Source organism: Charadrius vociferus, unplaced genomic scaffold (assembly GCF_000708025.1).
Source record: "Charadrius vociferus isolate BGI_N301 unplaced genomic scaffold, ASM70802v2 scaffold218, whole genome shotgun sequence".
Classification (NCBI taxonomy): domain Eukaryota; kingdom Metazoa; phylum Chordata; class Aves; order Charadriiformes; family Charadriidae; genus Charadrius; species Charadrius vociferus.
Genome location: NW_009650084.1, coordinates 1,911,279 through 1,936,282, shown reverse-complemented (window position 1 = coordinate 1,936,282; position 25,004 = coordinate 1,911,279). Strand labels below are relative to the sequence as shown.

General features: G+C 38.1%; 1 protein-coding gene across 1 annotated transcript in view; it reads left to right on the top strand.

Moving 5' to 3' along the window:
- Positions 1-25,004, top strand: part of ARHGEF7 (Rho guanine nucleotide exchange factor (GEF) 7) — a 74,662-nt gene that overhangs the window by 28,289 nt on the left and 21,369 nt on the right. The window contains exons 8-15 of the mRNA XM_009892134.1: positions 4,099-4,221; positions 14,242-14,380; positions 15,291-15,350; positions 16,300-16,446; positions 18,314-18,400; positions 21,879-21,957; positions 23,348-23,487; positions 24,153-24,377. Coding sequence (XP_009890436.1) covers positions 4,099-4,221; positions 14,242-14,380; positions 15,291-15,350; positions 16,300-16,446; positions 18,314-18,400; positions 21,879-21,957; positions 23,348-23,487; positions 24,153-24,377 — 1,000 coding nt within the window. The remainder of the gene's footprint in view (positions 1-4,098; positions 4,222-14,241; positions 14,381-15,290; positions 15,351-16,299; positions 16,447-18,313; positions 18,401-21,878; positions 21,958-23,347; positions 23,488-24,152; positions 24,378-25,004) is intronic.

The window sequence follows — 25,004 nt, the reverse complement described above, 5'->3', positions numbered from 1 at the left end:
AGCTGTCAGTCTATGGCTGTACTCAGTAAGGGGGAGGACATGACACACAGGCTGGCTAGTGACACCAGCCTGCACCCACTGCTTAGGTATAATTTCTGTATCAAATTGAAGGCATTGTCTGTCTTTTAGGTGGTATCACAGACTTATCTCCATGCCTCATAACAGCTATAGCTGGGTTTTGCCCTCCCTTTCCCTCATGTCCCTGCTCTTGCAGTCACAGTAGCTGTGGTGTTTTTCTTTATCTGTTCTGTGTTTAAGTGTAAGCAGAGACTTCATGATCTGGGATGATCTTGGAGTGGATGGGAATTTTTTTTAAAAAAAAAAAAAAAAGAAGAGGGGGAGGCCAGGATGTGAGAGGGAGATTGCTTAAATGTAATCTAGAACTATTCAGTGTTTCAGGTTTGCTTTTGGAGTGCAGATACAAATTAAGTCTGTTAAAGGCTTATCCCAGTTTTGTCCCTTTCCTTTAGTTATTGCAAGTATCCATAGAAGTAAGGCTATCAAGCTTAAGTGAATTTGGACACAGTGTCTTCAGATTGCCTGAAAAATGCAAATTAACTAATGTCCGAGATGTAAGGCAAATAGACAAACAGTGAAAGGTATGGTTGAGAAGAGAGCATTGAAAATTAGAGTGATGGGTTGTGAATAAGTTGAATGGTGCCTCCTTTTGTTGCAAAGTGTCCCCCTTATTTCAGTAACCTTGTTAACTGTAAAGCTTCAGGAGATAACGTCTAATCTTGTGTTTCTTCACAAACTGCATCCCTTGGAGTCAATAATCACAATTATCCCTTTATTTTTACACACCTTCAGTTGTCCTGGGTCTTCCGCTGCTATTGGCTTTTAACTTCAAGACATTCTCTGTATTTAACTCCTGCAAACACAGCAAACTTACCATTGATGCCCCAGCTCCTTCAAAAGGCTGAGAGAGGGGCAGGAAATTCTGCTGTTTATCTTTCTGTGGAATGAGATGGGGGAAAAGCAGAAAATGCCACCCAGATAATTGAAAATTTCCAGTTTGTGGCAGGTCTGGGGGGGGGTGTGTATAAATATATATATATATATATATATTTATACACATGCATGCATATATATATAGGGACATAGATTGCTGCATGACACTCTTGTAACCACAGAGTAGAGTGAAATCTAGGGGCATCTGATCTTCTCCTTGCAAAAAGAAAACATAAAATGCTGATGACATCTTGTGATCTACTTTTCTTTTAAAATTGCCTCACTAAGTGTGACTGAGCAACAAGCTATTTTCTTTCTTTCTTTTCTCAAATTGCCATGTAGTGTGAACCCTTTTTAAGCCTGGAGAAGCAGAAGTGATAGCTGTTGGATGTAATTCCAACAAGCAGATAATTTGTTAGGTAGTTTAGATGTAGTTGTATGGTGATGCCTCTAGCATGTGTGCAACAGCAGAGGCTTTGTGATGGTTCTCTTAATTCTGTAAACAGAATCAAAACGTGTCTTTGGCCTTTTTATAACTGAAGTTACTATCATTTCTATGTATGTATAAATAAAGTATTTACATGTGATTCCTTTTTAAAGTATCAATTATGAGAAGAATATTGGCGTGATAACTTCAGAATAAATTGCAAAATAACTATCTCTTTGAACATGTTAACTACTCAAAGGTTTATATGATTTGGTGATAGGCATTAAATTGTTGGCTTTTCAGCAGTTAAAGGAGACATAGATAATTTATTAATTGTTCCTCTAAAAATAGTAGAACAATTGCAACTAATGCATGGATTAGAAAAGTCAAAGGGGTTGAATTGCCACCCCCTCATAAAGTCTGTTAATTACCTTAATTCAACAAAGGATGAGCAGTATAAAGTTGCAATGCATGTGCAACATGTAAGAGAAAATAGTGCCAGTCTTTCATTCTGATAAAAGAACAGCAGAATGAGAAGACACAGATGTCTGCTTGGTGGGAACAGCCACAATTTAATCTTCATCCTCCCACCCCCCAGCACTACAGTATGAGAGGGGAATGTAACCATTTTCAGCACCTGTTTATTGGGGCTTCTTACTATTTAATACTGAGTTATATGCCTTGAGCGTGTCTTCAGAGTTTGAGACTTTTGCTGCATCCATTACTCAAGGAATGTATTATTAGCTCATGCTTAGATTTATTAAAGGGGACCAGCTGCTAGGCAGGAAATGCTGCAAGAATAGCATTCCCTCGGTATGCTGGGGAATGCCCCTGGTTTTCCCCTAAATACCTGCAAAAGCCACTCCATTGATTTCAGAATTTAAACTTTCCTTGAAAGAGAAATAAAGATGCAGACAATAAAATATGGACCCTAGCCTTTAATGTAAGGAGCGCTGATAATGTAATCTGAGTTTACCTGGCATGATGCGCTAGCTGGGGAGTCAGCTGTCATTTTCTGGGTGTCGATAATGAACGTTGCTTTCGAATAGGGAGGGGTGTTTCCCCTGCCCTGCGTTTTGAACAGTCAGTTTTGACTTCACATTGGGTAGGTCTTCCCATCTACTATGGGTTTAGACAAGGCATCAGGGATAAGCTTGTAGTCTAGTACTGCTGAAAACTTTGTGTCCCATCTACCAGTTAACTTGGCTGTTGGTTATACGATTGACTATTGGCCATATAACCTACCAGTGAAGAGACTTGGTCCTTCAAGTGGGAGTTGCACTGCAGAAAATAATAGGGTTTCGTCCTTTCTGACACCCTTACGATATCTCTCGTTCACTTGTTTGTCCAATTTATTCTTTGGCACATAGGAAGCCATCTAGTATGGGTATTTTTGAGTGGTTCTGGGAATGGTGATACGGTAGTAGTGAAGAAGCGTGGCTGGTTATAGAGTGTATACTTCCCATCAGTTTGTGTTTAGCTTGAAAATTATTTTAGATTTTAAAAAAGTATGAGTGTGCTTTAATTTGCATATGAAGTACGCAGCTTAACGAGATACTAAGAATAAGACTGGACCCCCGCTTGCTTATACAGATGCAACATCAGAAGTCAGACTTCTACTTTCTGCTGATTTTACCAGTTCTAAGCTGGTGCTGCACATCCAATTTCAGATATTTATACTCCAGATATTTTCTTACTACAATTTGAGATGACAGTTTCTGCTAAAACCTTTTGAAAAATACACTGTGTATATTCATATGTTCATGTTACCTTTCTTCATATCCTGTCCTCCCTTATTTATGTGAATAAATGTGTGTATATTCCAGAACTGATTAGGTTCACCCAAGACTCTGTGAAAGTAAGCTTTTCTTCTAAATTCTGTTTCTCTTGCTGAGTCATCATTTTTTCCCCCAAAGTCATTGAGGCTGCTGTTATTTAAGTGCCATTTTATGCTAGACAATAAGGCTTTCTGAACAGAACTGTGACATTTTCCTTCACTGCGTAGCAAATGTGGTGCATTCGAGCATGAAAGATGAAGAAAGTACGAGTTATAGAAAGTATTTCTGTACTGATGGTGGTACAGGAGAACTCTTGCCCTGGTTATAAACCAACATAAAAGTGCTTTATGGTCCTTAAAAAGCAAGATGAGTGTCAATAGTGTATAAACAGCCTTTTATTGCACTGTAACTGCCTTCCGTTTGTGCTGTCGGAGCTTAATATGGTACTTAGATCTTTTAATGAATATTTTAAGCCTACCATCTCCGCTGGTGTAGGGTAGAGGAATACTGTTGCTACTCCATCTGTTTTTTATCTAAGTGCTGAAATATTGCCTTTAAGACTTGGCATGGTATATATAAGTGGATAGTAAACTGTTCTAACCAGTAGGTATGTTGACTAAATAATCAAACTCCTGAAGAAGGTGCTAATTACCACTAATTCTTGAAAAAAATTTGCTGAATGTCTGTTTTACAGGTATGTACCATATTCTGCCTATACTCTGTGGTGGCATAATCAGTCGTGACAGTTACAGGGTTGAAGCTGTAAAGAAGAGAAAGCTGTTGGTTGCTGGTCATAGAAATCTATATGTTGATTTTATAAAAACAAAACACACAACAATGAAACGGAAACAAACAAACCACAGTATACATTATTTTCCCAGGCTTTAATTAATTTATTGTCAGCATTACAGTAATTTCATTTTTATTACTCTTTGTTTTTAGGTTGCCTGAAGCTCAGCAGAGGGTTGGAGGATGTTTTCTAAATTTGATGCCACAAATGAAAAGCTTATACCTTGCATACTGTGCCAACCATCCATCAGCAGTAAATGTTCTCACAGAACACAGGTATGTTTGCTTTGTTCTCTTTTAAGTCTGATAGAAAAAAAGAGCATAAAATACACTTGCGTTGTAAAGCTGCGATATCTCTTTTGACATGCATTTGGTATGGTAGAGCTTCTTTAAGAAAAAAAAAGAATAGTAGTATATATTTTTTTTAAAAAGACAAAAAACCCCACAACACAAAGCTATTTGATGTGATCGGGACCAACTTGTCACTTTTGGCAGTGTGTTATCAACTATTTGAGACCATTTTCTCATTTAAAGAACACATACTGAACTCTTATTATGTATAACAAAGTGTACTGATTGTCATCTTTGTTTAAAAAAATGTCGAGATCAAAAGAAGCTTGTGGAATTATGACATAATTTACATGATTACTAGTAGACAGTGAATTATAACTCAGCACTGTAAAAGCCTGTACATTTGTATGTACTTAACTTTATAGTCCGTAGCTATAAACTTAACTTAGCTGTATGTTTAGCTTTACTTTTGAGTGATATGAAAGGAGTGTGAGCTTTTCAAGTTTACAAAACCAGTATTTTCCATGTGTAAGAAATAGGATGCTGAGTTAACATGATGGAGATTGCTCAGCTTTGGGACTGACCTCAGATTTGCATAGATGATGTCCTGTATCACCTTGAGGGAAGAAAGTTGAGGCCAGAATTTGATTAAAGAAGTCTGCTTTCACAAACTTGTCCTATGTATTCTCCTGATGATCATGTGCTGTAGCAGCTTTTAGTTTGGGGCACTTTCTATTTGCTTGTGGTGCAGGACAGAGCCATGACCTTCTCTTGAAGGTTAGACGCAGGACAAACTCTATCAGGATATCTCTTCTTTCTGCTTTTTTCCTACCTTTTTTTGTCTTCTTGTGAAGGACCAAACTAAAGATATTTTCAATATTCTTAACTCTTCCTAAACAAAGAGGAGCATAATTGCCTTGTTTTTTATAGTGTTGCTTCTTCCAAGAACTCATGTTGTGTTTTAACAGCAACAATATTTGGCACATTTGTGAGCTTTACTCATAACAGGATAAATAAAAAACCTTCTAGCTACCAAGTACTATGAACTATTGCTTATGTTAGTAAGACATTTGACTATATTCCAACCCCACTTTGAAAAATCAAGCTGCACATTCACGTTACAATTTAGGCAGAAAGAAGGTATGCTTATGTCAGAAGCAATGACAAATTAAAATCAAACAAGACAAAATACGTTTAAAACCCTCTGATGAAACCCCTTAGTGTTTTCTTTTAAATGGCTTACTTCTAGTACATCTTTCTGTAAATGGTAAAATATTTAGGTGATCCAAGCCTATGGGGTTTTTAATACTCTTAGGCTTAGATTTTTTTGTTTGTTTGTGCCTTTATGCTCTTTCCATACAGAGGTCTGGGATTTAATCTATAGATTGAAGATGGCAAATGATAGCAAAGTGATCACCTACATTTCTTAAAATTTGGAGATATTTGTAAAGGATTATCCTAACTTTCAGAACTCATGCAAAGCACAGGGAATAGCCATGTCTGAGAAACTGTGATGGAAATGGAAGGGAAGAAAGCTGTTTGTTCTGCAAATTGAGAAGAGAAGCATTTCTTCTCCCCTGTGTTGCTTTGCACATAGGTTGTCCTAAGAAAAAATTCACCTTCTGCTCTGTAAAGTCAGCTTGATATCAAGTCCTGGTGGAGTCAATATAAATACTGTAGAGCAGTTAAGTAATTTGCGTGTGGAAGTAGGTTCAAAGCAATTGTCTTGTTTGTAAGAGAGAGCTCAAGGTGAGGTAAGTTGTGATAAACAGCTTTGTTTAATGCTAATGTGTTGGCAGGCATGACTCCACAGAAGTGAATGATGATTTTTTTAATTACCCTTATTTTATTATTCTAAGCCCTTCATTTTTGTTGAACACCACTGCTGTAGGTAGCAAGTGGCTTGACTAAAAAGTCTGCTTGAGACAGCTGCCATGAAGAAATCGGAAGGTGGCTTTAAGCAGTTCTGAATGTTTTCCTCTCAGAATGCCAGAAAGCTTTTAATTACATTGCTTTAAAGGTCAAAAAAAACCCCACAGAACTTTTCTGCTGAGAATAACAAACTGATTGAATGTATGAAGAAAAGGAAAATCCTCCAAACTATCTCCTTGTCTGTTTAGTTGAGATGTTTTTATTGTGTGAAAGCATCCCTAAGTAAACCTTAATGTAGAACTTACGATGAGGTTTGAGGATAGTCATGATTGTAATAATAATGAAACGGCTACGCTGCAGTGAATACTAGATTAATATTGAACTGGAATTTTTCAGAGATGTCAAAGACCGAGGTTTAAGACTTCTAAGAAACAGTGATGATTTGTTGGCTGGTTTTGCTGTGTAGTTGTAGTAGAGAGTCCAAAAGCATTATATGTGTTTTAATACCAGCAGAAGTATGATAGAGAAATAGAAGTTTGCCGAATTCTTGGGTTTGAGTATCATGTTTATAACAGCTGTGCTATCGGCGGTTTAGAGAGGAAGAAGGAACAGTTTGGAGTGGTTTGATTTGGATCATAAATTCTTACTGTCTATAGCAGATTATTTCTTGCGTTGAACTCTGCACGCTTCATAAACTGAACACATATGCATTAACTATGCTTCTGAAAGCCTTTCTACAAAAAAACCTAGCAGATAATTTTAAGTCAGATTCTTATATCACAGAATTAGTATTTTCTGCAGTTTATTAAGTTTACTTGCTTTCGGTGAGAACCATACCAACAAAAATGAAACAAAAAAAATTCCTAGATTATTGCTCTAGGGGAAACTTCAGAAACTTTACCTCCACTTTGTTTTTTTATTTTATAAAATATAATAGTTTTATTATTGTATTTTTACTGTTGCTGACTAAAAACAACTTAGAGGAAAATGGCTATCATTTTGAAGCATTAACTGTATTGTTTCTTTAACCAGTTGGATCACTGTGACATCAAAATTCTAAGCAGTCATCTGATTTGATGGAATGTTACACATACTTCAGAAAATGACATATAAAAACCTCATATCAAGCATGCTTTTTGAGCAGTGTTGTAATACCTGTTAAAATGTTGTTCACACCTGGTAAAGACTGTGTGTGTATGCATATGTGTAGATAAAACCTGATGATATTAACTTACTCAGAATTATTTTGGACTTCTAGTCAAAAGCTTCTTTTTTTGAATGGCATTTTTGTGAAGTAGATTCTAAATAGCAGTAATTGGGATGGGGCTGGAGATTTAAAAGAGGCATTCAGTTGGAATGTGACTGTCTCTTTTTTTTCTTTTTTTTTTTAAATGTCATTCAGTATGAATGCCAGCCTGTGTTTCCTCTTTCTTTTTTGTCATTTGTTTCCTGATCATGTGTAGCAGTAACATGGGGGCTTTCATTTAATTACTACGAAATAAGAGGAGGTGTGCATATATATGTCCATATATGCGTGTGTTTATATAAATATACAGTCAGGGGTGAAGGGGGTTAATTATATTAATGAATAAGAGATTTTTCATGTTGAAAGCTTCAAAGCCACAAACATCTTTCATTTCCTTAAGTTATTTATTAATACTGAAATGAATATCATTAGGGACCTGATTGTATGTGAATATGCAGAAATGGGAATAAGACCTAATACAGCCTATATAGTTCAGGTTTCAGAGCTGCATGTTTCTGAGGTTGTATTTGCCTCCGATAATCACAACAACAAAAAAAATCTTTTTATTAAGTTTGGGAACATACTCTTTTCTTGGTTCCAGATGTGGCACTGTAAGTTTTATCCGGGTGTTAAAGTTGGTACTCAACATAATTTCTCAAATTTTAGACAGTCCTGAAATTTGTTTGGAATTTTTTGTCTCAGGAATTGTTTCAGAGCCATTGCATATTTTTTCCAGAATGTTTTTTTCTTCTGTGTAATAAATCGATTTTTTTTTTATTTTTTTTTTTTTTTTAAGAATTGAGTCATTTTTCCTTAGGTCTGTCATCATGTTGCGTAATTGTGTCTTAAGGCACTGGCTAGAGCTGCAGAGGTGGAGCTCAGCAGCTCACCAGGGTGGTGGCTTTTGCAGAGATCAGTGTCTTGCATGTTTCTGCCCCTGCCTCTTGGCTTGTTCTCCTGGTTCCCTTCTCTCAGTGTTGCTATAGTGCCACTGTACGTGATCTCTATTTTATTTACTTTGTTTCATAATAGTCATACCTCTTTGGCTGCAGTATATGAGGTTTCAGTGTGTAATATCCCTTGGGTTTTCTTTCTTGAGAATCCCAGTTCATGTCCAAGGGTAGGTGATCCAATACAATAATATGGTGTTATTTTTGGAGAGAATTTTGCTAGCTGTTGAGGGCAGGACTGCCTCGAGGGAGTAGTGTTTAGTCAAAGTAGAATTGATTGCTGTGTGTGCTTCTGATCGTAGACGTATGCTTGCTTTCCAGTGAGAGAAGAAAAAGGACGAGCAATCTAAGGCATGAAAGAATTAATTTCCCTCAAAGAAATTAAAAACCCCAGTTGGATACAAAGTACAGAAATGGATAATTGCAGTGGAGTAAGGAGTCCCAGGAACAAGAGATCTTACCTGCCTGGGGAGGATCACAAGCTGCTAAGTTCAGTGCAGGAGGAAACTCCAGAAAAGAAAAGAGGAGGTAGAAGCTAGGACTGGGGCTTTGTGGACTGTATCCCAAATGACACGAGGAAAGATATCTGAGTATAGAACTCGCTGAGGGATGGATAATACAGTGAAAATGAAAGTCTAACAGGCCCCACTGATCAGTGGTCATAAAACTCTTTTAAAGAAACACGGAGAGTACAGACCCAATGTAATCAGCACTAAGTATATAATTATTGGGGGGTGGGGTGGTCAGCTTTTTTACTTTGTTTAAACAATGCTATGTTTATTCTAAAATGGAAGAAAAATGTTTCTAGAAAAAATTTAATTTGATGAAAAGGCAGCGAAAAATTAGTAATATATGCCTGCTTTTTAAATTTTGCAAACTGGCAAGTGTCGACTCAGTTCTCAGATGGAAGAAGGCTACTCACAAATCTTTGCTTGTTCAAACGTTAATTTTGCTAGATTCTTCTGTTCTCTTAGATAACGTGTCCCAAGCATATTCTACACTTGCATCACAGACCTAGCAGTCTGGATAAAATTTGTGGAGCTGAAACATCACAATTACTCCGAGTAACTGGAGCGTGCAATACAGATCAGCTTGAGTCAGAAAACTCTTTGTGCCTCCCCCACTTTGGTGCATCCCTGAGCCTGCAAGTGTGCAGGCTGATGTCATACGCCAAGCAACAGTCCCGGGGAGAGGAGCTTGACTGGGAAGTTTAGCACTAGGAAATTAAAAGCTGCGGTTGAGGGGTTGCTGAGCCAAGCTGTGCCACAACGCGCTCAAAATGCGGTGCCTGTGTGCAGTCCTCAGACCCCTCAGCAGCGATAGCTCGTGCTCCATCTATTACAAACAGACACCGACTTCAGAAGTGTAAGTTGTGATTTTAAATGTATACGTTCTAGTTCCTGGATGTGCTTTCCTCATGTTTAAATGGCTCCCCCACCCCCACCCCCCCCCTTCTGTTACTGTAGGCACATCTGAACTTCTTTTCTTCTTCCCCCCAGTTTGATTTGTAGCTTTTGAGGCAGCTGTACTAAGAAAGATTTGAATATATTAATAGGGTTTAAAGACACTTTTCATTGTGACCTTTAAAATATCTCAAGCTGTGAACTAACTCTAGTCTGGAGTAGGGAGGACTCCAGCTCAAGATTTCAGGATAAATGAAGCACAGGACTTTTGTATGCTTCTCTGCATTTTATTCTGTAAAATGACGCAAGTAGTGAACTCAAATCTCAGCTGCCTCTTTCTGAAAAGCTACTTATTTAGGCAGCTGTGACTAAGTTGATGATTTCACTGTTCAGAAGTTTTTCCTGTTCAGCTAAATGATACCTTTTTAAAAAACGTGCTGCTTAGCTGTGAGCCAGGGTTTTATATAGCATATACTGCCTAGGAGCGCGGTACTTGCAGGCATCAATTGAAATTGTGACATGAAAGAGCCATTGTCTTTGGCAAAGCAGCTGCTCTCTTAAGCTAAAGATACCGACTTTTAACCTGCCATTAATAAAAAAAACAGTTGTAAACCGTTGTCGTATTCAAACAGTATTTTAACCCACCCATATTTTGATGAAAGTAAACCTTTCTGTTACGTTCTGTTGTATTTGTCCTTTGTGAATAAATGAGGGACGCTCACTTTGGGCGTTACTTTAGCTCAAAGCTTATTTTGCCAGATATTTTATGTCCACGAAGCCGCAGAGGTAGCAGGTTAGTTTGGCATGAGTAGACTGCTAACCAGGTCTGCGTGATGGGAACTGCTCAGGCAAAATTTGGGGTAGTATTATGTTTGAGTGTGTACGTGTTTGTGCTAGAGTTTGAATGAGCTGGCATGTCAAAACTTGTCAGAAGGAAGCACAGAAGTGTATGAAAGAAAAGAGTGTGCTCTTGGGAATGTTGGGAGGAAAACTACGTCATTCAGTTTTAATTACACCTGTTAACACTGCTCCCTGTAAAAGGCTTCCTGATGATGCCATTGCTAAGCGTGTTTTTCAGGACTTTGTGTACATTTCAAGTGAGCTGAGGTTTAAACTTGCTCCGTAGGTTCCTATGCTGTGATTAAGCAAAAAGGAGGTGATAAACAACCAAGTATCCTGTGTCGAAGAGCAGTGAATGGGCTGGAAACTGCTGCAATGTTGCATAACCACGGAGCATCTTTAGCTAAAGGCATTGCAGAGTAGACAGCGAAAACAAGATAATACCAGTTTTTTATTTCAGGTTTCCAAATAGTCGATTTTAATTCAGGCTACAGTGATTTTTTTCCCTGTTTTCTCCCACATCTGCTTCATAATGCTGAAGTTGTGAAGAAATGGAACAGTGATAATGAAAATTAGAAATGTGAATGTGGGTGAAATGGTAACCAATGTTCCTCCTACAGTAGAGGCATTAAATTAAAAAAAGGGGGGGGGGGACTGGAGGAAAAAAAGAAAAGCATTGTGTTGATGGGTAGCTCAGCAAATACCATTTATATAATGCATTTGTCTGCGCCCAGCAGTGTGGAGATGGTCAGAGTAATTAGGAAAGAGGCCTTCTGCGTCTTTGCAATCTCAAGACAAAAATCAGTGCTGTTCAGAACAATTGAATGGCCTGTGGTATTTGCAATTGGCATATACGGTAGAGTGTACTGGCATGTTGGGGAGAGAAGAGAAGACGCTTAGATATGCGTGTGGGTTGTGCTGCCTGAAATGGGGAAGGGGAGCAGTTAATGTGTAAAGGGAATAGTTGATAAAGTTAGGCAGCAGGGGCTGTGCATCTGGCTGAAGCAAATGAAGTGCAAAGAATGAATTTAAATGTTTACTTGAAGATAGATATCAAGTACCATGGGTACTGTAACTTTGATGCTGATGTGTGTGGGAGTGCTTACCAGGAGAATTGGTGCATGAAACAAAAGGCGGCAGTAACATACACGTGATAAGCGTGATATACACAATGAATTGAAATTTAAAACCATTTTCACATTTTGCTTGAGAGGGATGAAGCCACATCTGCCTGGTGGAGGTGTCGGCACTCTCAAGGGTGCCCAGCCCCTCTCTTTGCATCTTTAAAATGCAACGCAGGTGCTGGGAAATCCCCCTCACCCGCTTTCTTGACTCTGCAGTTGAGTACAGCAGAAATGGCACAAATACATTTGCTGAGGAGTGCCTGGGCCTGGTTAGAATGGGACTGAAGTGCTCTAAAAGAGATTGTGTAAAGTTATGAAAACCTGAAACGGTGCTGGATGTGTTTAAGCAAGGTAGTCTAAGTAAATACCAATTAATTAATCTGAAGACAAGTAAACATTGGAGTAAACTGTATAGAGAAATACTTTCTCTTCTGGGAACTTGGGGAAGCTTTAGCAGGCGTGAGGAGATCTGGCTGGGAGGGTGGGTAAAGCACTTATGAACTACGACCATCCACAGAATTCACAGAATTCACAGAATTTTTAGGGTTGGAAGGGACCTCTGGAGATCATCTAGTCCAACCCTCCTGCCAGAGCAGGGTCACCTACAGCACGTTACACAGGACGGCGTCCAGGCGGGTTTTGAATGTCTCCAGAGTGGGAGACTCCACCACCTCTCTGGGCAGCCTGTTCCAGTGCTCCACTACCCTCAAAGTAAAGAAGTTCCTTCTCATGTTAAGATGGAACTTCCTATGTTCAAGTTTATGCCCATTACCCCTCGTCCCATCCCAATGTTCTTGTTCTGCTCTCTTAATCTATTTCGAGAAGTGACATTCATAAGCAAAGTTTCACTTGTTCTGAAATGGGAAGTGTGTGTGTGTCTTGGGGGAGGTAGGGAGGTCTGTTTTGTCTTAATCTATGTAACTCTTCTATATAGCCTGACTCACTGATAGTTTGAGCATGTGTATATCCTATCGGTGTGTTTTTCCGGGGGAAATTGAGCGTGTCATGATTTGCTTTCACTTCTGCATGGAAACACTATGCCCTAGGTTTGGAGATACTTGCCCTTCCCTTTTTGTTAATGTTGCCATTATATACAACTGTTCCTCCTTTATTGCTCTTTGATGTTTGACAGCTTTTACACTTTCTAACAGTACTGAATCTGATAGCTGGTTAAGGCTTCCTTTGAAAAATGAGATTATGCCAATAACCAGGGAGGGAAAAAAAATTAAATGGTAATTCTGACTTACGGGGGCGTAATGTTATTAATCAGTAGAAAGTAAGGACTTTCAGGATATCTTAGAATAGAATTTACATGACTGTTAAGTGAGAATAATGGTTTTTGTTGTGGGTTTTTTGAGACCTACTTAATTTACTATAGCAAGGACTCAAACCATGAGCAACCCCATCTGCAGATGTCTAGAATGACACAGCTTGAATGTGAGACGATGTTATCTTTTTAATAAATGGCTTTCTGAATTTCCTTTATTTAGATTTTGTCTTTAGAATCCTGTGTCATTCTGCAACTTGTGTTTTTCTGAAGCCTGGAAATCAGTCTAGATGCTGCCATATCTTTGTTTTCCCATGGAGAGGGTTCATTTTGTTCCTGGTCGTTTAAACTTTTGAAAAGCTTGTCTTCCACCATAGTCCTCTGAAACCTCTGCTTCATAAAGAAGCAGAAGATGTAGCTATTTTAAGTTTCCTTGATAGCAGAGTAAGCTGAAATTCCTAGGATGCACGGCTTTTTTAACTGAGCTAATGTAAAAAGTTGAGGGGATGGTTCTTGGAAATTATTCAAATATGAAAAAAACATCTGGATAGGGGAAGTAGCAGTTCATGATACTTGGAGAGCATGGATTTCTTAAAACAGCTTTGCTGTCAAAACAAGTGTGTTGTGTAAGTACACCCTCAGTGAAACCCTAACTCGTTTGAGAATTGATTGCACGGTAATTATTTCTACTGTGATCTAACATTTGTATGGCTGTTGGTTAGTTGGTCATTTTTCAATAACACCTTGGATATGTGAGATCAGGTCATTAAACATGCAATTGTGGGAGGAAAAAAAGTTTTGAAACATTCTGTGTCTTCCCATTAGTGCCTGACACCTTAAAAATATTGATGCTTTGTTAAATATGAAGCTGTTTGACTCATGCTTGGTCATTACCTGTGTAAACCAGCTCTGATGTAAACCTGGTCAGATGTCATTTTACTAGAATAAAGAGCTGAGTAATAAAATGTAGCGCAAATGGCTTTATCCTGTAATTGTTGCTTGGATGGGGGAGCATTTAAGAGCTGTCTTTGAGCATCAGTTGCCTAGACTGGTGGGTTTGATCCTATATCTGTTGTTCCCTGGATGGACCCCAGATCTGCAAATGTCATTGTTCCTGTATTTTATTTAATGCAGAAACTGATTGCAGCACTGAAGTCATACTTGAATTACTTGCTGATTTATTTGGCCTCTTGTTTTATTGGCAGAAGTCATTGCAGATGAAAGACTGAAGTGAAGAATCCAATGTAATTTTAATTGTCTTGGTAATTTGATGTTAATTTGCTTAAATATCTTGTGTACACAGTGAGGAGCTAGGAGAATTCATGGAGACGAAAGGTGCCAACAGCCCTGGGATCCTTGTACTGACCACTGGCCTCAGCAAACCTTTTATGCGTCTGGATAAATACCCCACGTTACTCAAAGAACTTGAAAGGCACATGGAGGTATATCTTATCAGCATTTATGTTCCAGCTTAATGATGATTTGACAACAATTATTTTAAAGGTACATGTCAAACATGATGGGACCCAAAATTACATTTGTTTGCTCTTCCATCAGCCTTCGAAAATATGAGCTGCAATGGTTTAAAACTGAGTGCAGTAAACTTCCTGTAAAAGCTAAACTTAAAGTAAATCTAGCCTGAGAAGCTAATCTTCACTTCTAGAACAATCTTGCAGGGTCTTTGGTTGACTTGACATTGAATGTGTCTCCTTCATACAACTTGAGGTTACTTTATCTTGTAGGAGTGCTGCTTCTCATCTTAGGACCTCAGCGTGTCGAACACATGACCGAAATAGTCCCTTTGACTTCTACTGAGCATTGTCCAAAAATGATCTTTCCAATATGGGAAGGTGTTTGAAGAGCTACAGTTTCCACCTTTGCATTTTATAGGTTAGATTTCTTGAGTGTGAAGGAGGGAGAGAAATAGAAAGAGTATGGGTCTTTGTCTTGTCACACAATTTGGTTTGTCCGTTAGTGACAATCAAACATACTAGTCTGTAAGGAATCTAGTTTTCGACAAAGCTAATGTGCTAAATAAAACTTTTTAAAATAAATGTGATTCTGTGAAACACTTTCTTATTATGATTTCAAAATCTCTTGTCCCCTAGGTCTTGTAAAACTTCCTTGGCTCTATTTTAAGCATAAGTAGGAATGTTATAAATTACTCTTGATTTTTACTACAAGCCACCAGTGTTTGATATAAGAATAAGAAGGCCGTGAAAAGAGAACAGATAACTCTACAACTTCTATTTTGCAGAATTGTTTATTTGCTTTTAGTTAAGCCTCTAAAAATTTTGTGCTAACTTAACTAGAACTAAAGTTTTTGTTGTGTGTTTTCTCCATTGTTTTTAGGACTATCATCCGGATCGCCCAGATATTCAAAAATCCATGACTGCCTTCAAAAATCTTTCTGTAAGAGTGATTAAAAAATAGATAATTTATTTTAAGGAGAGTGTTTTTTAATTTCAACCCCCTCTATTGCTTTAAAAAAGTGAAGCCTTTTTGTAAATGTTCGTATAAGAAATTTTTGAGAGCGTGGAAATTGATGCTGTTTGTGGGTAGAGCCTGAGGGTGGTAATTTGCTGGGGAGTTATAGCAAATAGACTATTGATGCAAGAGCCACAAAAGCATTCTGCACCTCTCAGTCTGCCCTCTTGTGCTTTGTTTCCCTTTCTACTGGTGCTATCATAACTAGTGTCCTGAAGAACACTGTTTCCTGTTAGGAGTGTGTGCTGGTGGTAACCTAGCATTTTCTATTTTCTAAAGCAGAAATCTTGCGTTATCTTTGTTCAGAAGAGGTTTGGGGATCCCATTCTGTTGGGTGCTTTACTAATGAGAGAAAACAATTCTTGTTGAGAAAAATTAAAATGAGATGAGTGGGAGTTCAGCTAGTAGAGCAGGTTGGAGACATTTAATAAAAATAGGAGCACAAGGTTGTACACACTCATAGTTCGCACAGTTAGCGTGGCTTTTTTTATTGAAGAAAGATGCTTTGTTGTATAGTCGTGTATTCTTGACAGCTGTGTTACTCTTTTCTGCTAAGCCTAGCCATTTTTTGTTGGAAGTACAAAAATTTAAAATGTAAAGGAAGGAAACATTTCAGAAATGGGACTATGACTATGAATTTGGAAGAGTAATTGAAGTCAGTGTATTGAAAGGAAAAGTAATAGTGAAGCCAGCAAAACTAGCTTTAGAAGAAATACTGGTAATAGTCCTTTAAATGAAAATGCTTCAAGTTAGGTGCTGTCTTCTGTGTACTCCACCCACCACAGTAAATACAACTCTAGTGGTAATTTTACCCTTAACCTGCTCCAAATTTGATAGAGTTGACAGAGATGGTATTTTTCCCTATCTTTGTTAGGCACAATGTCAAGAAGTACGGAAACGGAAAGAACTTGAACTTCAAATACTGACAGAAGCTATCCGTTGTTGGGAGGGAGAGGATATTAAAACACTTGGCACTGTGATTTACATGTCCCAGGTCATGATTCAGTGTGCTGGAAGTGAGGTAATGTCCTTCTCATCTTTACTGTTGGTCTTTCTTTCAATTTGAATAAAATTAATTATAATTATTATGCAGCAGAAATAAACGGAATGCTTCAGAGATACTAATCGAGACTAAAATCTTTTTCTACTGATTTAAGACTTTTATTACAAAACGTAAAATAAATTTCCTTGAGGATGGGTGGTCTCATGCATAAAACTTACTGGAACGTAACCAAATATAGCAGTTATAAGCATTGTAAGATGATTTTGCAGGATTTTTTTCAAAGTGCGTAACAAACAGGATTTCCCATGTTAAGTGTCAGGATCATTTTGCATAGGAGTTGTTATGGCATGTTTTAAATAACAAAAACTTTCAGGTTTTATATTGTAAGGTGTCCAAGGCACATTTTTTTTCTCACTGTTTTGGGCACTTTGCTCAAGTAGTAAATTTTGAAATATAAGCTTGAGAACCAAGTGGTTTTGGAGGAATAAAAAGAGACATTACGACAGTTGAAGGTGACACTGCAAAGTCTGGGGTGATCTTTTTAAAAACAAACTAGATAAACAAAACATACAAAGAAAAGGTTGTCCTACCAGAAATATTGTTAAAATAATCTTAGAAGCAAGTGCTAACAGAAGGGAAATGTTATACAGATTACCGACATGTTTTCACTGTCAGTTGTTCCCCTGTAAAATCAATGGAGCTTTGAACCTGGTGGGGGCTTTGAATTGCAGCCTCATTCAGTCAGTTTCCTCCCTTAGAACAAAGATGTCCATAAATATGAGGAAAGAAGAAAGCATTTATGCAACTGAATACTTCAAAAATTCGTCACCTGATATTTTTCTGTGAGATATTTTGTTAGGTGTTAAAATAAATCAGTAAGATTCGATAGAGCTGATAGTGCGTCTTCTGCAGTCAGGTCTCTTCCTGTAGTCTTAAAAACAAAACACCACACCACCCTCCACTCTGAGCTAAAATGTCAAATGTAATGGACTTTTAGAAGTTTCTGCGTAGCATTAAAGCTTTTTGACTAGATACAGAAAAGCTTGGTTTGTGCAAAAACAATTGGTTTTGGTTTTATCTTTTTTAAATGATACAGACATTTGTAAATGTTTACTGAAAAACAGATAGAAACATTAAAACTTTGGAAGGACTTGGATTGTTTCGCTAAGATGCTTGACATTGGGATGGTGACTTTGTCAATGGATATATTTGTTTTGTCATTAAAATTAATACATACCTTAATGATTCTCTTTGTTGTTGTTTGTCTATAGTGGTAGACTATAGACAAACTTCTTCCATAAAAATACTCCCGAAACAAAGCCACAAAGGACAACTTCATAAGTGAAACCAGCAAATAAAAACAAAAGAAAGTAGTGAGTGGTTTTGTTGCAAATATAAGCCTTTTTACTTTTCTTTTATATTCTTTTTCTACTTTGGGGCACAATCCAACATCATTGAAAAATCCAATCTCTCCAATTTGAGAGACCACGGTCTTGACATGACTGTAACAGCATCCATCTAAATTATATTAAGAAGTATATCACATGTGTAATTTTGACTTTGCTGCAACCAGCAAAACAGTTGTTATTGTATTAAAGAAGGTCAGTATTTCACTCAGACTGTAAAATTTCTGTTTTAAAATATTAGGCTGTACTCTCCAGGAAGAAGTATTGGCTGGTGTTACTAGCACTTTTCAAATAAAAAATGAAATAATTTGGGCTTTTTCTTAATTCTAATGGAGAGTTAATTTTGCCAGGAGCAAATATTTGTGGAGTAATTATGGAGTTGTAACATTGATGGTAGTTTTTAATAATACAAAACAGAAAAAGTGAGTAGAGGGCTTGTGGTGTTATATTTACTTTTTCATGTTCTTTTTTTTGATAAGGAGAAGAATGAAAGGTATCTTCTTCTCTTCCCTAACATTTTGCTGATGTTGTCTGCCAGCCCGAGAATGAGTGGGTTTATCTATCAGGTAAAGTAATGCATGTACATATGTGTGTAAATGTATTGAGCGGTGGGTTTTTTCTAAATAACTGTTTCTAAATAACTGATTGTTAAAATTCTGCATTTATAAAGATAAAAAGTAATTTCTGCAATAAGAACGGGTCATCTGTGTTATAAAATTCTGGGCTAGAAGCCTGGGTATGATTTTTTTTTTTTTTTTTTTTTATTTTTTAGCAGTTATCAGCAAGGGATTTTTTCACCTTGTTAGTAGTAGCTAATGAGAGGAAGTGTCAGTAGCTTTTTAGATCTACATAGGAAAATTATACGGGTTTGTTAGTGCTCTTCCAACTGCTGCTCAAGTCTTACCAAAACTACACAGCACTCCTAAGCTTGCCTCTGTTTCTTTAGCTGTGTCTACATTAGTGTTTTATCTTTGAATGAACAGAGCACTTTTGAAATGAATCTTCTAGTTTTCCCTATTCTAGTGATTTTTGAGTCACGGTGTAGAAGTAGTCTCAGGGCTCACAGGCTGGATTCCCTCTGGATGAAGCTGAACTGGAAGGCATGCTCCAAAAGTGCACTTGATCTGCTACAACTACTGAAGCAGATCAAGTACATGGACTGGCACTCAGTCCATGGCCCCAGCCTAGAGCTAGCCCAGCGTAACACCCCCTGAAATGCGTGCAACGTGGCCTTCAGGTCTTTAGCACCAGGTGTTTCACTTCAGAAAGCCACGACTTGCTGCTGGTAGACATAGTCTTTGAGCTCTCAAGCAAGTTTCCTGGCTGAGTACTTCTTGCCTGTTTCCCCACTAGAGAAATAGAGCAGCTCTGCTATAGTGCAGGAGAATCAGTGCTGATTGGATTGGCTTTTCTAGGACACATTTTGCAGAAGCACCTGCATTCTGGGTCTGTAGTTTCAAAGACTCCTCAGAGGTGAAGTTAAAGTAAATGCACAGTGCGTGAGTTTCTGAATTCTTTGTAAACGTTCTTCAAGTATTACGTGACTTACAAACACCACATTAAAACACCATAAGTTCTAAAAGAAGCCTGCTGTATGTAGTTTGGTAAACCAAGCTCTCGAGCAGTTTGTTCCTTCTCCTGAGCAGTGATTTGTCTGCTGTGAGGGAATGCTGGAGCACAGTCATTCGGGGTTCCTACCGGATTGGCTACATCCAGTCACACATTGTCCTGGTTTGTGGTAAAACAGGACCAATTTTGATTGGAACTTTTTTTAGAGCAATTGAATTCCAAAATTCATTTTTGAATTTGTATCTTACCTGCCATGGTAGTATTTGCATTTGTCTGAGACTGTGTTGCATTAGGTCGTTCAAATGCACAATCAAATTTCTCTTCGCTTTGTGCTGCTCATCAGAATTTTTGGCCAGTGCTTTATCATAACATGGGTGGAAAAAAGATACTAGAAAAGGCAGGTGACCTCTGTATCTCAAGTGGCTTATCCAGAATTTCTGGTGAAAGAAAAATTCTTGTGTACTGGTTACAAAGGCAACTGACTGGAAATACAGTGTGTTAACAAAAAATGTGAAATAAACAATGAATCTGTCAGGCTTGATTTTACTCTTCCTTTGTACACCACATCTCTTTCTCCTTTCTCTCACCTTGTCTGCCAGGTGCACAGCGTTGTTCAGTAAATAAGCAATTTCCTGTGTGTTTGTTTCAGTTTCTGCGCAGTATTGCCACAGCCCAACTTAATGTTTGCTGCCCAACCTTCTGTTGAATGCAAAACTCTTAATTCCCTTATCTCTCACATGATTTTCCCAGCACTGAGAACTTCTCAAATATTAATGACTACATACTCACAACAAAGCAAAATTATTTCATCGCTCTTTGTGTCTGTCTGGATTGTGTAACGTGAGCTGCCTGGGCTTTTCTTGTGAGGTATTTGTCTCGGGACTGGGATGGATACAGACAGAAGATGATGCAGCTCCCTGAGCCATTCCCAGGGAAATGATGCCACTGGAGTCTGCATCCTGCACTACACCCTCCCTGTGTTTCTGAATATTCCAGTTATCAACAAGCTTCAGATGTTCTGGTTGATAGTGCTGATACCTGCCACATGAGCTAATTAGGAGGACTTTTAGCAGTGGCAAACTGAAGTCACAAGGGGCAGACAAATCATACTTTACAGGATGGCTTTGCAATTTTGTTGGAACGTAAATAATTCATGAGTTCAGCTCCATTTTCTCTGTGTTTTGCTGACTTCGTACTTTTTCTCTCCATGTGGCTCATGTGATCCTTGTTCTCTGTCACCAGTCTTTTGCTCGGTGTGTCCTCATACTTCCTTTTCGCCTATGTTACCAGTTCTTGCACCTCTCTCAGTGTGGCTGTATGCTCTGTGATTCATGAACCAACAAACACCAAAAAACAGAAGAGGGAATTTTAGGCTGCTTTGTAGTGCATGATGCCACCATGTTTTTCCTTCAGTGGGGAAGCTGTTGCAAGAAAACTCTTCCTTTTTCTTTGGCATCTTGGGCTTGAGCATGCCCTGTGCATACAGAATACCAAGTGATTTCTAGTTTCCAAGCTTCTAAGAAATCTTTGTCCATTCTGCAGTCATTAGGAAAGAAAAAGAAGAAAAAAAAAAAACAAAACCAAACCAACCCCAAAAAAGTTGTTGGTTTGTTTTGTTTTTTTTTCCTCTCTCTCCATTGGAGCCAAAATTCCACAGTACATAGTATTTGTGCTTTTGCCAGCATGTGCTGAATAGAGTTTCTGTGCAGGAGAATACAGGATCTATCTTGAAGAACTTTAATAAAAGTTGTATTTTTGGTAAAGCCTTTCATCCTGACAATATTCAGTTTTATTTATTCTTCTGCATTTCTAAAGGGTCAAAAAGTTATCCTAAACTGACTTTTTTTTCTTTCAGTTTGACAGGGTTTAAAATGAGAGATTATCTTCTGCAAATGTTCTTTTGAACCATTACAAATTTAAAGGTGTTTTTACTGCTTTTGTTTTCTTTCCCCAAATATTTCTGTGAGTGAATTTAATAGAGGGGTTATTAGAGACATAAATCTTCAGTAAATAATTGATGCATTTGTTTAGTGAAATCTTCCTTTCTAATTTTACTTGTACCACAAACCTTATTTTGAGAGCTAATCAGCCAGTTTGCCAACATGCTTAAAGATGAGTCACGGTTGCCTCTAGGCGTGCGTGTCATATTGGATGACCCTGAAGGTCACTGTTCCAAGGGGCTCTGATGAATGACCACTATTTTATTTGTATGGATTTCATAACCTGCATAGGTATGAAATAGACTCATTGAAATCACAGGTGTCATTGACAGAAGTTGGCCCTATCAAAAAGTTCCAATATGAGGTGTTTGTGTGGATTTTTAAATGTTTTCAAACCCATCAGTGTGTGTTTGCCAATTCACTGTGTGTGTCTCTGTTCAGAGCTTGAAGTTTACATATTCTTTACTTGGTAATGTTTTTGTGTGTGTTTTGGATTTCCAACTTCAATGTTACTGGTTTGGTTTTTTTTTTTTAGGGAAAACTGCCAACGACAGGAATGACTATTACAAAGCTAGAAGACAGTGAAAACCATAAAAATGCATTTGAAATATCAGGTATTGGCCATAAATATTTTTATTTACTACTTACTCCATGATATGCTATTTCAAACATAAAATGTTCTATCTGAACAGATGTATAAGCTTTCATTGTGAGGGTGACCAAGCACTGGCACAGGTTGCCTGGAGAGATCTCCATCCTTGGAGATACTCAAAAGCTGTTTGGCCGCGGTTCTGAGCAACCACGTATAGGTGTCTCTGCTTCAGCGTATGGGGGGCAGATGACCTACAGAGGTTCCTTCCAGCCTCAACTGTCCTGTGATTATACAAGTTTTGTAAGGCAGATGCCCAGAGCCTTATTTGAAAGCTGCTTTTTACTTCTTGTCTTAAGCAGTTAACAAACTGTCTTTGCATGAGGTTCATCCCCAAATTCGGTATTTTAATGAATGGAGGCAGTAGCCTTGGAGGAAGTCCTTTATAATGAAGCAGTCCAAGGTGTGCTACTCACTGGAATACGAGAAATTCCAGAGGCTCTGGAAGACCTTTAAGCAAGAGCTTTCTTCTAGAAATGGTCCACCTCTTTCTTGAGAGGCCTTTAGTGTCTTTGCTAATGATGATTACCGTTGTGCTTACGTTGGGTAATTTTAGTGTGTTAAATTATTTGTTTCAGCATGTACCTTATTTCCTTGGGGATTTAAAGGACAGTGGGAGCAGGGTCCACATGGTGGAGCTTTATACCTTCAATCATTTCCTGGGTCAATTCTTCGGCCTATCTGGTTGCGTTTAAGTAAAGTAATTTTGACCCTCTCAAGTGGCTGGCAGTATCACACATCAGTGCTCTGAGGCAGAGGGGAAAAAGCTGTTGATGGTGCATGTTCTTCTGAGATAAGTTATGAAGCTGACCTCAGATGAGGAATGTGACAGATAAATAGAGTTAACTGAAGGAATTAAAGTAATCTTTGGTTAATCTTCCCGCTCGTTTCCCAGCTGACTTTTGCTTCAGCTTTAATATCAGATTCAGACCAACTTTATGCCTTTTTCAAAGAGAAGATCAGTAAACTGTATTTTATAACTTTTCCTGTGTTGTAGCTTACAGACTCAAGAATGACATTTTAGGCTATATGCTGGCTTTCCTGGGGAAGATGGAGAAGCGTAAGGCTACTAGATAAGCCTGTCTCCTACATCTATTTCATATCATTAAAGGTTGTCTTCAGTTATTACAGGTGGGGAAAAAAGGTAGAACTCCTGTGCTTGGCACAGGAACAAATACGTGGAGGAAATATCTCTTACAACCTGGAAAAGTGAGATTGCTGAAAATACAAGTTAAAATTTTTGCTTAGTACTTAGGGGATATAATGTTTTAGGAAATTAGTGTCTTTATGATCATGTCAGATTGACTAAGTTGTTTTTCTGTGGTTTCCTACATCTTCTGTGTTCTATCACCTAGGAAATATGATTGAAAGGATACTAGTGTCTTGTAACAACCAGCAAGATTTGCATGAATGGGTGGATCATCTGCAGAAGCAAACCAAAGTCACAACTGTTGGGAATCCCGCCATTAAACCTCACTCTGTGCCATCTCACACAGTAAGAAGTAGCTTCTGGATCGAAGTAAATGAGCAGTGTATGCAGAGTTAGGTTATCTGGCAAATATACCACCATGTAAAGCATTTTTTTAGCCACTAGTAATGAGAACTGAATGTTATGACTGTAGTTTAATGGGTCAAAAAATCTTTCTGTTTTTAATTGTGTGAACAAAGAATAAAATGCTTAGATCTTGGTGTAATAGTTTAATGGGGTAAAAGAAATTTCATTATCATTACTTTTTCTATTTTGACCAAGTAATACCTCACCATCTTTTAAGTATACTTAAAACAGTAGGTCTTAATTGGTGATACACTTGACAGGCTGTGTAGAAACAATTTCCTTAAGTACCTTCTTTTGGGTACTGCATTGGAGTTGTTGGATATGAATGGATCTAAATTTAGTTCCACCCTCAGTGGCGAGAAAAGTGGGAGTAGGGCTGCTCGTAGCTGTTCTAGTGACTGCTCTGTCTGTGGTAGACGATAAAAATTTCTTAAGCTTCATTTTTTCCAAACAATAATTTAATGTCAAAATTTTCAAAGGTCAGCTGTAATAAACAGAGGCACTAGGTAGCGAGGGAGATTATTTCTCCGATCCGTGATGATAGTATGCCTTTATTATGATAATATGCTTTCTTTCCCTTCCCATCACCTCTGTGTCTTTGACAGCTTCCTTCCCATCCAGTAACACCCTCCAGCAAGCATTCAGACAGCAAGCCAATACCACTGACTCCTGCATACCACACTCTCCCTCATCCGTCACATCATGGGACTCCACATACCACGATAAACTGGGGACCTCTGGAACCTCCGAAAACCCCCAAGCCTTGGAGTCTGAGCTGCTTACGACCTGCACCTCCATTACGGCCTTCAGCAGCTCTCTGTTATAAAGAGGTGAGATGCAGCAGCCAAGAAAAATGACTGTGTAGCAGGTCTGCAATGGGAAGTTTAACTTTCTTTTTTACACACCACCATTTTACAGTTTGGTGCATGCTTTTATATAAATGTGATTTAACAGCCAATGCTGAATTAATGATAACGGACTAGTGAATGCTGTTTATTTCAAACGGGGATTTAGTCTTGGCAGCTGCGAAAATACTAAGACTCGTTAGGAGAGGCTTCTACCGCCTCCCCCAAGTGCTTCCACTTCTTTGTACACTTTATCCAGTTAATAAGTAAGAATTTATTTATTTTTAAAACTAGCAGTTCCTTTAAGTTGATCATCCAGGCTTATTGCAAAGTAAGTTATTTGCTAAGCACACTGCAAGGTATAATTGACTCGTGGTTCCTCAGTATTTACCACCGTTACTAGGTAACAGTAACTGTCAAAATGTGCAATGTTTTTGTACTCAAAAGAATCTGATGGCCAATGTTACTATTGGCAAAAAAAAAAGCTTTGATTTTAAGATGCTGCTCTAGTTTTTAATTAGCATATGATATAAATCAGGAATCTGTTCCAAGAGAAATAAAATGTGGTGGTTTTAACCACAAAAATGTGGTAGCGGTAGGTTAGTTTGGTCC